The following is a 14,634-nucleotide window of genomic DNA, read 5'->3' as shown; positions in this document are numbered from 1 at the left end:
CTACAACAAAAAATAGTTTGAAAAAATAAAAAATTTCTAACAACTAACTAGATTGTACTTAAGAGACAGAATATTTAGTATACGATTCATTGGCCACTACTTCTGGTAATTCATTAACTAAGCTCATCAATACTACTTCTGGTAATTCATTAATTAAGCTCATCATAATTCATTTTACGAGGATCCCTGGAAAGCTAAATGAGGTTAGTCGTGTATGGCAGAGATACTCATCCACAAACTAGAAGTAAATAAGTACTTTCAACATAGATCAACGAGCAAAGAATCAATTGACATGATCTTTTTCCTTTGCTCCAACTGTAAGTCTGTTAATCACAGTGGAACAATGGCAAACCATCTAAATTTAGCTTGAGAATAAAAAAACCAACATGTTAGACAAGAAATTCAAAAGGGTGCAAGGAATGCATTAAGGTGAATTGACACGAAACCAAATTTTCTATATTGAACTATAAAATGTGGCATTGATGTGAATGCAATCACTTATGTACTGAAAAGAACATATGTTGAGAACAATTATGTACGTGGTAAACTATATGAACCAAATGAACAATTATCATAGAGAACTTATCATGATTTAATAGCATCATCTTCATCATCATCTTCGATATCCCAGCTCAAATCCTCCTCTTCCTCTGCAGCACTAAGCCTCTTATGCAAATCGACTCTACTTGTGCTCCCAACAGCCTCCCCTTTCTTCTCATCACTGCTTCCAATATCTTCAATCTCATCCCACCCTAGATCTTCTTCCCCTGGCATTGACGGCTGGCTCGATACAATCGAAATATCACTCTCTTTGCAAGAATCGCCACTATCCGTCTTCCCCTCTGATTTCGCCTCCGACTTGTCACTGCTGACGGACTGCCTCGGCACACTTTCAACACCCACAGCATCATCAGAACTCTGGTTTCCCTTCTCCAACTCCACACTCCCACTAGGACCAGCCTCCGACTCCAACCCATCACCCTCTTCCTTCTTCTTCTTCTTCTCCTCGTCCTCATCGTCATCGAAATCCCAACTCAAATCCTCTTCTTCACCGGAAATGGCACGCTTCACAAGCTTAGCTCTAGCATCCTCCACTTCCTTCAACTTATGCACCTTATAAAAGTACCTACTCCAGAAACTCCCATTGTCAACCTTAACAGGCACAATTTCCTCATGAATCTCACCAATCACTCCATTTTCCTTCATCAAATTCTCAATTTCCTCTGCTTTCTCCTCCAACACAAACCCTAATTTCCACTCTCCATAGCTCTCCAAATCCTCCGGTTCCTCCAAGTAAGTATTCATATTACTCTGAATTGCCTTAACCTGAGCTTCAAACCTACTATATCTACCACTGCTACTCAATCTCCTCTCACTAGCATTATTTTCAGAATTATTATCAGATTCAATATCATCAGCCATAGCTTCCCTACCGTGAGAGATGATCTCCGCCGTCGACTTCCACACGCTGCTTCCGATGTCGTCGATCGCCTGCCCGACCGACTCCAGCGACACCTGCGCCACCGACGCGCCGACATCCAGCTTAGCAGGGAGCTCCTTCACGGCGCGTGACGCCACCTCCCGGATCACCGCCGTCTCCTTCTTCAGCCCCGACCCGAGCTCCGCGAGATCGCGGCGGTAGGTCTGCAGCACCGACTCGGACCTCGTCGCCAGCGTCGTCATCAGACCCCCGAAGCTCCACGCGCCGGTACCGGAGTCCGGTTGCGGACTTTGCTCCGGGTCGTGGCTGGCGGCGACGGCGTCGTTTTGGGTGAGTGAGTTAGAGTCGTCGTCGGAGGGATCGGGATCGTCGGAGAAGACGGACTTGAAGAAATCCATGGGAGGGGGGTTTGATATTTGGTGAAACTTGAATATATCAGAATAAGGCCGGCGGTGGCGAGATATTTATATATTAGAGTCCAAGATGAGTCGGGAGTCCTCGCTCTCCTTATCAAATATAAATAGGGAGTTATTTTTTGGTGGCGTAACGAGAATAAATATTATTTTTATTTCTTATTTCTTATTTTTATTTACCAATATTAGATTGGTGACTTTTTATAATAAATATCCTAAATTGCGATTTAAGTTAAGAACATATTTAATGCATAGAGTCGAAATAATTAACGTAATTGCACCCATCTTTGTCATACATATTTAATACATATAGTCCATATTCGTGTCAATACGACCTTTCCTTTCTTTGGGGCTAGGAATTTAATACATATGTAAATGTAGGAATATTTCTTTGATAAAAAAAACTAGTTGTAATCTCAGTTCAATGAAATAAAGTTCTTAATTTCTAAAAAAATAAAGGATCGGGCACTACAGTTTGTCGTCGATTTAATTAGTATCATTTAGGCAAATAAGTAAACGTCCGGTTAGTCGATGTAATTGTCAGTGATCAAGAGGAACGTTGGTTAAGCAATGAGTTAAAATAACGAGTCACCTAATCTATGGGTTTGTTATTACCATATGCCGACGACCGGTACGGATGTCCTGTTTCGAGCAGTCCCACTCATTTACTAATGCCCAAATCAACCCAACTCAATAATCATGAACACAACCCTACCAACAACCATGGTAGGAGAAAAGACCTTGCGGAACCCATGGTACCAAACCTTTGGCCAAACCATCACAGGAAGGTACCTACTAGGCGTCTAGGCCAATTGTACCAACAATAACTCTGCCCACCTGCTGGGGTCGAGGTCGATATCAAGGTTCTTTAGTCAATGACTCATATAAACCGTGTCTCTGAGAGGCTGTCAAGAATATTTTCACATAAGAACCACAATGCTTTAGATTCTCAATTTTTGGATGATTTAATGACTTCTCATATTTTGAATTACTTCAAACTAAGTTGGAATTGCTACTCATAAATTTCCAAATTCTTAAGTTATTGACATCCAAGTTATTGTCTCATGGCTGACTCCCATCATTGTGGAGTCTGATTGTCTACGGTTGGTTCAGGTTGTTTAGGCAGCTGGAGAGGATACTTCTGAGATTGGGAGGATTATAGATGACATTTCTTTGGCATTGATTTCTATGGCTGGTTCTTTCTTCTGCCATGTCTATAGAGAATCTAATAAGATTGCTCACAAGCTAGCTAGTAGTGCCCTTGTTTCAGGGTTGCAAGTGTCTTGGAGTGGGATTGTCCCTCCTGCACTTGATGAGATCCTTTGTAATAATTAGTTCTTATTAATAAAGTTTGTCGTCTTTCCCTTCAAAAAAAAAAAAAAAAATTATTGTCTCATGGAGTAATATCTAGATCTACAACCGAACCTTAGAACGTTGCGTCGAGGCTCCAAGTTTTTTTTTTTGGCTATTCACATCGAAGCTACTGTCACATGGAATAGTATCTTGTGATCAATGCAAAAGAATATTTGTTAGCCGATAAGGGTTGTTATGTTAGAGCAAGTTACTATATCAAACAAAACAAAAGAAAACAAAAAGAAAATTCATAACATCTCCATTCTAAGCTGAATCTGGCAAACCAGTCGCCTTTTAGCTGCAGACAATCGTCGCTTCAGGCGTTCAATGGCATTTTGAAAAAGCCATCAACTTCTGATGACATTTTTATGCGCTATTAAACACTTTTAGCAACCAATTCTCCGAAAAAAATGGCACATTCTACCAACGAACCTTTCATCCGTACCTTTGCTGATAAACCTTCCATCTTCAGTCAGTAAATCTGATTTTTTGCAGGTTTCTGAGAATCATACTCGTATAGATTGTGGCCAACTGCAATAACCAACCTTTGATGTAGTCCATCTCACATCAAGTGGAAATTCTCCGATCTGATGGATGTGTTTGATCAATCAAGTAATGACAAATCTTCAAAATGGAAAACCTGTAGAACAAGTAACTACTGAGTATGACTCATACAGTGCTCAAAATCACTGAATAACAACCACTTTTACAATAATGTGTGTATCGAAAAGAATTTCCTTCTTTTCTTTTTTAATTCAACAAGATCACAAGGGGATACAGTTCTTGATACATCCACTCCTGCTAGTGCATTGAAACCATCCTGTTCTATGAATTCCTTTTTATCTCCTTGTTTGTTGGCAAACAGCGTTTGTCAGAAGATCATCACAGTAAAAGCATTAAAATTCGAATATAGGACTTGGGAAGAAAGGCAACTAGGAGACACAAACTAGTATCCAAGATTAGGTTGTTGGGTTACTAATTCAATTTCCTTGATGATTAGCTCCTTTTCCTCTTCAAATTGGTCATCTTCATCACCTGCTAGAAAACCATAAATCAGCAACGATAACAAGGACATGAGATTTACTGACCCAAAAAGAAAAATACAGAGATGAGATTTTCATAATTGGAGCTCAATCACATTCAACTACAGCTGATTTACATGGCCAGAAAAGCATCACCTTTTCCAGCAGAAAGATTCTGGAGCAACTCCGTCAATTTTGCATGGTTCTTAGCCAGAATAACCTTGACTTCTCGAGGCTTATTAGGATTAGCAACAAAGACCTGCAAAAACAAGTAAATAAAAAAAAAGAGAAAGATGAGGAACTAAGAGACAGTGTGAATCTTGACATTCAACTCAAACATGCCATTCTCATGGTGGTTCAACTGACAGCCTCCACAAAGAACTCCATATTCTAACCACACCCATTCAGACATACAAAATACACCAAAAGAGTGGCAAGAAAGTTAGAATGAGGGGGGCCAGCACCTTGAAAATGTGGAAGGCAGCAATCTGGATGTTTTTGCTTGAATCCTGCTCGTAATGAATAGCAACAATGAGAACACAAAAAAGAAACAAAATCAAAAACTTCATTTTCCAAGCACACATCATACGTCAAAGCTGGTTAATTTTATGGGGTGTAAACAAAAACCCAACCAGCAACAACTGAATGTATAGTATCACCCAGTGGTTGGAAATGTAAATAGCACAGTGATAAGGACTAAAAGAAAGTCAATACCTTCAGCAGCATCATCATGACTTTCAAGAACCGAACTTCTAAAATGTAGCGTTTCATTATATGAGAATTTGGAGGCTCCAATAGGAAATCCGTAAGAAGCTAAATCAACAAACAATTTCTATCATTAGCAAATGTAATGGATTAAAAGAATAACAAACCAAACTCAAAAAGTTGCATAACCATAACTGACCTTTAAAGATTGCCTCCTAGTCACGTAGTTAGGAGATGTCAACAGTTTTTCATACAGATCGAAGAACTGGAACAAGAAGTTTCTATCAGACAAGCTGAATATTAAAAGCACTACATATTTACCTACACAATAGTGAAGAAAGCTATCTTCACTGCCTACGCCATGCAGGTGTAAAAATCAGGGTCTTAGATTTAGTTTGTCCCCAGAATAACACATTCAGATTATCAAACTGTCCTCCAAGATGCATATTGGCCAAGGAAAATCCTAGGTTTAGAATATTCAATCAAGATAATCATATTAAAAACCATGCAGCAATACTTGCCACTGGCTAGACTATTACAGAAAAATATATTAAGACAAAGTTCGAGCAAACCTCATCATAGTGCGCAGTCAAAAATTCAGATACCACCGTTCCATGTTTAGTAAGTAAGTCCTGCCAAGAACTAGCTCAGGGATGTATGAAAGAAAGATTGGGACCTAAAAGTGAGTGACATTCAGATAGGTACAACATCAAAGAAGCTCAAAATTCTTACCTTAAAGGTAGAAAATGCATCAGAAGCTACATCAAAGTTAGGCAACTCCACAAATTTGAAGAACAAAACAAAGCTTGCAGACTCCAATATGTATCTGAAAAATACTACAAAAATCAAAAGTGTGAATAAAAGACACTTGCTCACCATCTAGAACAAGCGTAAACTAAAAAAGAGCAGAGGACGGTATCAGCTATTGTTATATCTGTTTAGTGACAGAAACGCAAATTCAAAAGAGGAGTTGGGTGGCTGGTCAGATTTGAATGAACCCCCATCCAAATGCTGTGTTTAGGTCAACTTGGATGATTTCAACATCTTTGCAAAACAAAACATGTACTCGGCAATCATTCAAAATTTTCTTCTCTTACGAGGAGTAACAGAATGGGTTCTAGAATGAACTGACATCCAACAACCAATATGGGTGAGGGGAGGAAAAATGATGAAATGTCTTACTTTGCAAGAATAGGGAATCTGATGCAATCCCTCAACATAGCTCCACAATTTAAGGCAATTTCCTTGTTATCATAGCTGTTTAAAAAAGAATCAATAAGTGCCGTGCAAAGTTAAACCAAATGAAAAAGAATGATGACAAGTATACAGCACTAAATCAATTTTCTGTTTGTCATAGCTGCTGGTCACTATAATAAGCTGCATGCATCAGTCCATCATTTTTACTTAAAACTAATGAAAGCATCAAACTTCTAGTAAAAAAAAAAAAACAGCAATGAAGTTAATAGAGACAAGATTCTAGAATTTGGACAAGATCACTCTAGGTGTGCCGATTTAGAATCTGTGTGTTGCTTAGTATTGTAATATGTACTTTCAGTATCCTATACTTGAGAACTCCTATTCCATCAGCTTTCTTGCAAGAACATCATCATTACCCCTTCTTTCTAATACAAACAACAACATAATTGCTACACAGCTCACACAGTGGCATTCTGATCACCTTCCCTCAGGACAACTCTAAATTAAACATAGCCACACCAATTCTCCACATATTTGAGAGAGAGAGAGAGAGAGAGAGATCAACCTAATATATACAGCTCAAACCTGAACAAACAAATGGATGGGAAGAAAAAGCTTTATACTTTATACAGTAGTACTGACAAAAACATTACAAAACGCACCTCACGACCAGAAAGTCTAGCAGCTCAGTATGGTCCTCAATGTATTGTTCGCAGCAATAAGTATCCTCAACCTTTTGCTTCAATAACACGGACCAACAATGGACCAAATCTTTTCTTGCCTGTATTGAAGAGACTATGTCATCTTGTGCAATAAATGTTTCATATGCCAGATAGTACGAGACAAATGACCATAACTTACTTCCCATCCCAGTATAGGTAACTTGTGAACTAGAAGAGCAAGAACATCCTCCTTACATATCTCGAGCACAAGCTGCGAAACTTGTTCCATATTAGGTTCCGTCTCCGCATCTCCGACAAGCATACATCTCATAATCCCGAAATTCTTTTCAACCTCTTCCAACGCCTGTCACAAAAAGTAAATCATCTTCTTAGGAAAAAATCAGGCTAATGCACTCTTTATCGAGCTTCGTAACATGTCATTAGTAATAGCACATGGTTGCACAACTCTGGACTTGCAAAAGCACTTCTAAGCATAAATGTCAACACTCAAGACTAAACTAACTTGCTTGACAATCCCAACTGGTAAATGTTAAACCACATTACCCCCACAAACCAAGCAAGCACGCACTTTCCCACACAGTAGAATACATCAATTATATACAATGGAAGAAGCAAATTCACAGCAAGAACATAGCTTTAGGCATCAGAAACGTAAATTGAGATGAAAGAATTGAAATTGGGAACGAAAACAGCGAGAGGCAAAGAGGGTGAGAAATAAAGGAAGACCTTTTCGAGGGCTTTAACTTCGGCGACGGTCTGGGTGTCGAGGGCTGTGAGGCTGTCGTGAATGGCCTTGGCGACCTCCTGAGGGGTTTTGGGCCTCGACGGCTTGAAGAACGAGAACGACATGATCGATGGGGGAATCAAATTCCCTCTCTCTCTCTCTGGCTCTGTCTCTTTCTCTGTGGAAGAAATTTACAGCTGCTAGCTGTGAGGTTGGTGAAAGAAGGACGATTGTGAAAAGAGCCCCAGTCTTTTTCGTGCCAGTGCGGATCCGTTAACAGCGTGCAGCTTCAATCTCACTTTTTACACCTGTGTTGTAAAAATGTGAAGGTGACGGATATGGTAATTTTGTTTTCGGCATTTTCTTGAATATGTATTCATTTTCTTTCGACCAAAAAGGAAACTAGAAATACAAAGAATGTTTTTATCAAAATGAACTTGGGATAATAATAAAATAATGCAGAACAAACTACCTTTTGATTAATATAATCATCCATGGTTACAAGGGGATGAACCCGGTCGAAATGAAGAAGAGGGTCTTTGTTTTGTTAAGACCTTTCCATTGGCAGCTAAAGATTGCAAGCAATTGAGGTGGTGTATAACTGTACATACAAGGTGCAATTGAGGTGGTGTATATAATTTTTTATCACATGTTTTTTTTTTTTTAATAAGATAAACAACTCAAATACCACAACAAGTCTTTCTTTTGTAAGTCGAACTCACAACCTCCAACTTACAAAGGAGAGACTATGCCATTAAACCAACTGGTACTGGGCATCACATGACTTTTTATATTGCAAGCAATTGGGGGATTAAATTTTATATAGATTAAAGGTTGTATATATAAAATTACTCTTTCTTCTCTTCTTTGTAGTTGTTACGTGTTAGAGCACGCATGTATTAGATGTATAGCAAGACACAATCATGTGATAAAAAAGAAAAATATTATGTTAGTATGTTATCTTCTTATTTTTTTAGTTACGTTGGAGGAGAATCGAAGTATCGAACCCCTAATCTAGCATATTATTTCTTTGTTAATTTACCAGTTTTACTTTTCCTTTTTATATAAAAGCGATGAAAACTCAGCAAGTAAAAATGTCGCAACATATGCATTTGCATCTATTCAATCAAAAAAAAATATATGCATTTGCATCATCACATTAGAAATGACATTTTGCACATGTGAACTGCTTCTGCGTGTCCTAAAAAGTTATTAGGTTAAAATAGTAATTTTCAAATTATTTATGAGAAAAATTTTAGCAATCGTCCCTAAACTATTGTTTCAAGGCCAATTTGATATTCAAACTCTCAAACATACCAATATAATACCTAAAGTCTTATATTGATATCGATGTGATATTTCCGTCCAAATTCCGTGACGGCTCCATCTATTTGCTGACGTGGCAAGCACGTAAGCCCCCAAAAAAGGATAAAATGACCGATTTACCCTTTTCTTTTGTTAATTCATTTTTTCTTTGTTTTCTTCTTCTTCTTCTTCTTCTTCTTTTCTTTTCTAAATCAAGCCATATAAGGCCAAATTTCAGGGTTTATTAAATCTAAAACCACAAAATATATCACTCAATACAGAACGCGCTTGCACGCGCCTGAAGAAAACAAAGAGATCTTCATCCCTGTTCGGCGGCGAGCCTTTTCGTCGTTGTCGGACAGGTCTTTGTCGTCCCTGCTTGGGTGTGAGGCTGGCCTCCTCGATTGATCGTTTGAATTGAGGAGATTGCGACGGTGTGTGAGGTGAGGAATGGGAGAGATCACAGCGGCTATCGGGGGTGGTGGCGTGGCGTAGCAGCGTGGCTAGGTTCGGACCGGCGGCCGTGGCTAATCCAATCTCTTTGGTGTCTGATCTGGAGTGCTCCTGGTGGTGCGATCTGGGTTGGAATTGGTTTCGATCTGGGAAAGATTCTGATATGGGGAAGGATCTGGCGCGATCTGGATTTGATATGGCTGAGGTGGTCGTGCAGTGGAGAAGATAGCAGGTCGGGGGTGGCCGTGTTGGGTTGGAGACAGGCTTCGATGGTGGGCTGTGGTCTTTTCACTTTCTTGGCAGAATGGCTGGTGCTCGGGTTTGGGCCTGAGTTCAGAATTTGGGCCCAATCAGGGCTGGTCTGTGGGTTTGGGCTCATCTCTTGGGCTTTGACCTGGCAGTTTTTTATTTTTACTTTAATGTTGTTATTTCTTTTAGGAAGAATTCCACAAATAGTCACTCAACTATGACTCATTCGACACTTTGGTCACTCAAGTTTCAAATATATCACTTTGGTCACTCAACTATTACACTGTCAATCACTTTAGTCACCCAAGAAGTATTTTTTTTCTCACTTTAATCACTTCTCCCAATCATTTCTAATACATATTTCTCAATTTTTCACAATTGGTTGGATGAAAATATCATTAATATTGTGGCAAATAATTTTGTTTTAAGAAAAAAATTAACAAAGTGACTAAAGTGATTGACAGTGTAATAGTTGAGTAACCAAAGTGATATATTTGAAACTTGAGTGACCAAAGTGTCGAATGAGTCATAGTTGAGTGACCATTTGTGGAATTTTCCCTTTCTTTTATGTTGTTTAATTTGGTGGCGCTTTTTGCGAGCAATAAGTCCCTACAGTTTTCATGTAGGGCTAGTTGGGCTATATGTCTATGTATGCACTCAATGTGCCTTGTCTGCTCTAGGTAGGCGGCGAGTTCCTTGCTTCGTCAAATGGTTGCTGCCTCCTAGTGGCAGGGTGAGACTAAGTGTCGTCGGATTTATCCTCCGGCGGCAACATAGTAGGAAAACTGTGCGTATGGTAATTATGCTACATTGTAATCAGGTTACATATCGAGTTATCTTTCCGTTATGTCACCGCTATGTCAAAGCAAATAGAGCAGCTAGTAGTGCGCTCTTTGCTAGTTGGTGCCTAGTTGAATACAATTGTTTGGTAGAGACACATGATATTATTTCAGGATGTTCTCTAGATGCTTATTGTAATCAGGAGTTTAGGCTTAATGTCCCCCCTTGTATTCGATAGTTTCATTAATCAAGGCTTGAGGGTAGCCGCACTAGCCCTTTATTAAAAAAAAAATCTACAACCACACAAACCACTTGAAGCTTATCGAAGACGTAGTGGACTTGGCCGGAGAGTGTGTCGTCGAACCGGCTGGCCGTGGAGGAGTACCAATAGGTACTATGGATATGGAGGCATGGTGGATAGCGAAGAAATCAAGGATGAAGTTGGTGAGAGGAGACGGGGGTCGAGAGAAGGGGAGAGAGCTAGAGACTGATAGCCGCAAAAACCAAACAAGCAAACAGATGGAGATTGAATACAAACACAGCCCTGAATCAGGCGGTATGTGCAAACCATAAGAGGAGGGATTTGGGGATTTGGCTCTTTCTATTTTTTTTTTTTTTTGCTTTTCTGGGTTTTGTTGTTCATTTGTAAACGGAAGCTATAATTGTCCATCTACTACATAGTTGGGACGAGCGCTAAGGATTGGGATTCGTCATCCTTAATGAAGCTAAGGCTCTTCTGATCACCTTGACTTGGTGAGCTCATCTAAAACCTCCAAAGCCATCAAAACCCAGAAACCCAAAAACCAGAACCAACTAAAAAGACACTGTTTGGACCCAAAATGAACATTTTGGCCTGACAAGGCACGTCTTGGAGAAATTGAGCCAATATCAGTGGCTCAAGCTATATATTGTCGACAAGCTCAAAATATATATTTAGAGGCTAAATAAAGCCTACTATGGAAGTATGACAAGTCAACTTTAGCATATTTTCCTACTTCGGCTAGGAAAAACCGAGCTAGACAAGGAATGAGGGGTGACAGACTAACCAAATGAAATCGAAATGTGCTGAAACTTTCCAGATCCATTCTAGACAGCCCAAGGATCATTTCTTATGAAGAGTGCAAGAGCTTTTTTTGAGTGGAAGGCTTTCAAACAATCAGCCCAATTTTCTACAGAAGCAAAACTGGAAAACTGGACCTGTAAGAGGTCCAGCAGCATTTTCGGCCCAACCACATGGAAGAAAGCTCTGAAATTTGGTCAGCATGATCTAGATTCATAGTGGAACATTTTTTATGAAGACATCATGGCCAGAATCTGAATTTCTGATGGAGATATACATGAAGGAATAAAGGAGCCGAAAGTGCTTCCTTATCTCCCAAATTCATCATTCCTATTAGTGCTCCACCTCCATCTCCACCTCCCTTATCTCCCAAATTCATCATTCCTATTAGTGCTCCACCTACACCTCCACCTCCCTTATCTCCAATTAGTGCTCCACTTTCATTTGTTTAATGCCAAAGTAGTTGGCATGGTAGCCTATAACTAGAGGTTACATTGAAACACAATTCACACATTCACAACACAACAACAACATCTCTAAGATGATCTAAGTTCTCTCTAGAGCAAACCTCTCTAAGAGCAACTCCTCTCCCTCTCTTTCTCTTTCTCTTACCGGTGATCACACTCCTATTCCTAGTCTTCTCAGAAGCCGACTTTCAGTGCCACCAAACCCTCTATCAACGTGCTTCGGTCCTAGTCTCCTCGGGAGCCGACGGTAGTGCCGCGACCACAACGGTTACAGAACCAGCCAAGCAAGGGTAACGCCCTAGCAACCCAGCCAAGCTAAAGTCACGCTTTAGCAAGATCTCAACATTTCCCGGTGATGTCGCTCTGCTCGATCTACAATATTGAGTATCGATTGTGTTAACAAGAAGAAACTTCAGCAAAGTCCTCACCACGAGGCAGAAAGAATCCCACGACGAGGTTGGTGCTCTCCTCGTCTACAATCGCTCAACAGAAGTCAGGTCAAGGGACACCCCCGACGACCGCACCCGAACGGTGCTGGCACGCCCGCGCAAGAAAAGAGACTGTTGACCAGCTGCAGCAAAATTGGAGCCAAACAGACACAAACTTTAGCAGAATTCCACAAAGCCAAGCAAGACCCATGATTGATCAAGTGCACACATACCTTACAACCCAAAGATCCCTTGTCACATTACAGATATAGATGATGATTCAATACATGTGAACATTAACTACGATATCATGTTTGCTACAGATTCTTTACTTGGGTGAAAGGAATATATACATTCTTGATAGACAACAAATGAATATTCACTAACAAGTAAAAACTTGCTTGAAGACCATGCACGTTGACAGAGGGTTTGGTGGCACTGAAAGTCGGCTTCTGAGAAGACTAGGACTAGGAGTATGATCACCGGTAAGAGAAAGAGAAGGAGAGGAGTTGCTCTTAGAGAGGTTTGCTCTAGAGAGAACTTAGATCATCTTAGAGATGTTGTTGTTGAATGTGTGTAGTAGAATGAGAGGAGAAGGTGTTTATATAGGGAAGAAAAAGAAGAGTGAAATGATGAGTGGAAGAAAAATAATGAAAGTAGATCTAAGTTCACTTGTAAAATATGGAAAAGATAGAGAAAAGATGAAATGAAAGCAAAGCATGAAGGTGCAGCAACATGGAAGTGGTGATGATCTATTAAAGAGATTGTAGAAGAAAAATATATCCAAGGAAAAAGAGAAAAGCATCTAGCTTTCTTCATGTGGGTAGGAAACATGAACATGTGAATATTGAGCTGGTTTTAGGTCAGTTTCTGCCCCTTTATTCCTTCAATTATTTCTCCAACAAGACTTCATTATATGCCTTCGACTTCTTCATATGAAATGTTCCACTATGAGTTTAGATCATCCTGACAAATTTTCAGATTTTTATTCCATGTGGTTGGGCCGAAAATGCTGCTGGACCTCTTACAGGTCCAGTTTTCCAGTTTTGCTTCTGTAGAAAATTAGGCTGATTCTGGCACTCTTCATAAGAAATGATCATTGGGCTGTCTAGAATGGATCTGCAGAGTTTCAGCTCATTTCAAGTTCATTTGGTCAGTCTGCCGCCCCTCCTTCCTTATTTAGCTCGGTTTCTCCTAGCCGAAGTAGGAAAATGTGCTAAAGTTGACTTTTCATGTTTCCATGCTTCCATGCTTTCATAGTAGGCTTTATTTAGCCTCTAAATATATATTTCAAACTTGTCGACAATATATAGCTTGAGCCACTGACATTGGCTCAATTTCTCCAACACATGCCTTGTCAGGCCAAAATGTTCATTTTGGGTCCAAACACCAGTTTTTCGTACAAATTCTTTCTCAAGATTCAATCTTCAAGCTTTTCATCGATGGCGTCTCCAAATCAAGCCTGTATTGTTGTTTCCGTTCGACTCGATGAAACCAATTATCACATTTGGGTTTTTCAGATGCATCACTACCTTCGTGGCCATGATTTTTTGAAATATGTTGATGGGTCTCACCGAGAGAGAGAGAGAGAGAGAGAGAGAGAGAGAGAGAGAGAGAGAGAGAGAGAGAGAGAGAGAGAGAGAGAGAGAGAGAGAGAGAGAGAGAGAGAGAGAGAGAGAGAGAGAGAGAGAGAGAGAGAGAGATTATGTGCTTCGTCTTTTTTTTTTTTTTTAATTAGTTAGTAGTGAAAAACTATTCTGCCTTTGATAAAAATATCACAAACGTGACACGTACTTACGACGTCAGAAAATAGTCGGAGCCGTTACAGAATTTGGACGGAGGTATCATGTTGATGTCAATATAAGTCTTTGGGTATCACATTGGTACGTTTGAGAGTTTGGGTATCAAATTGGCCTTGACACAATAGTTTGGAGACGGTTGCAAAATTTTTCTCATTATTTATTTAGGCAAATTTTTTTATTTTTTATTTTTAGAAATGTTATTTAGGCAACTTTTGAGTTCTTGAATATTTACAAAAATTCAAACTTTTATATCCATCTGACACGTGCACTTTCTTCTTTCATAACTTCATTCAAATAGCTTTCCTAGATAAGAAATCTGCCAGCAAGATAATAGGAAAGGAAACCCGACCCGTTTCCACAGCTGCCTTAAATCCGGGGAGCAACAAAAGTACCTTGCCAAAGTAAAGAAGGTGAAAAGTGAAAAGGTCGTTGGCTTCACAGAAAATGGCAATTTACTCCGAAACCGCAAGGGTATTCCCGACAATTCACTCTCCCAGCTTAACCGCCGACTCCGCCGAACCCATCAATATATAAAACGCATTTTTCACTTTC

General features: G+C 39.7%; 2 protein-coding genes across 2 annotated transcripts; both read right to left on the bottom strand.

Moving 5' to 3' along the window:
- Positions 1-434: 434 nt before the first annotated feature.
- On the bottom strand, positions 435-1,930 carry LOC133710304 (protein DOS2-like). The gene has a single exon (XM_062136344.1). The coding sequence runs from the start codon at positions 1,837-1,839 to the stop codon at positions 586-588; it is 1,254 nt and encodes a 417-aa protein (XP_061992328.1). The 5' UTR covers positions 1,840-1,930; the 3' UTR covers positions 435-585.
- Positions 1,931-3,850: 1,920 nt separating this feature from the next.
- LOC133712097 (uncharacterized) lies at positions 3,851-7,787 on the bottom strand. Its single transcript, XM_062138179.1, has 11 exons — positions 7,541-7,787; positions 6,993-7,157; positions 6,794-6,912; positions 6,117-6,191; positions 5,667-5,760; positions 5,507-5,566; positions 5,134-5,199; positions 4,944-5,042; positions 4,694-4,738; positions 4,386-4,488; positions 3,851-4,242 (listed from the first exon to the last, which is right to left on the bottom strand). Exons 1-11 carry the CDS (start codon positions 7,661-7,663, stop codon positions 4,154-4,156), a joined length of 1,038 nt encoding a protein of 345 aa, XP_061994163.1. The 5' UTR covers positions 7,664-7,787; the 3' UTR covers positions 3,851-4,153.
- Positions 7,788-14,634: the final 6,847 nt, after the last annotated feature.

The sequence above is a fragment of the Rosa rugosa genome, chromosome 5 (genome assembly GCF_958449725.1).
Source record: "Rosa rugosa chromosome 5, drRosRugo1.1, whole genome shotgun sequence".
Lineage (NCBI taxonomy): Eukaryota > Viridiplantae > Streptophyta > Magnoliopsida > Rosales > Rosaceae > Rosa > Rosa rugosa.
This window is presented reverse-complemented; position numbering and strand designations above follow the sequence as displayed.

Bases quoted from the DNA above. Each gene is read 5' to 3' on its own strand.
- LOC133712097 (XM_062138179.1), bottom strand. From the start codon at position 7,663: ATGTCGTTCTCGTTCTTCAAGCCGTCGAGGCCCAAAACCCCTCAGGAG. The intron at 6,913-6,992 runs GTAAGTTATGGT...TCTTCAATACAG, and splicing joins TACCTATACTGGGATGGGAA to GCAAGAAAAGATTTGGTCCA. The intron at 5,043-5,133 runs GTCAGTTATGGT...TTGTTGATTTAG, and splicing joins CTAGGAGGCAATCTTTAAAG to CTTCTTACGGATTTCCTATT.
- LOC133710304 (XM_062136344.1), bottom strand. From the start codon at position 1,839: ATGGATTTCTTCAAGTCCGTCTTCTCCGACGATCCCGATCCCTCCGAC.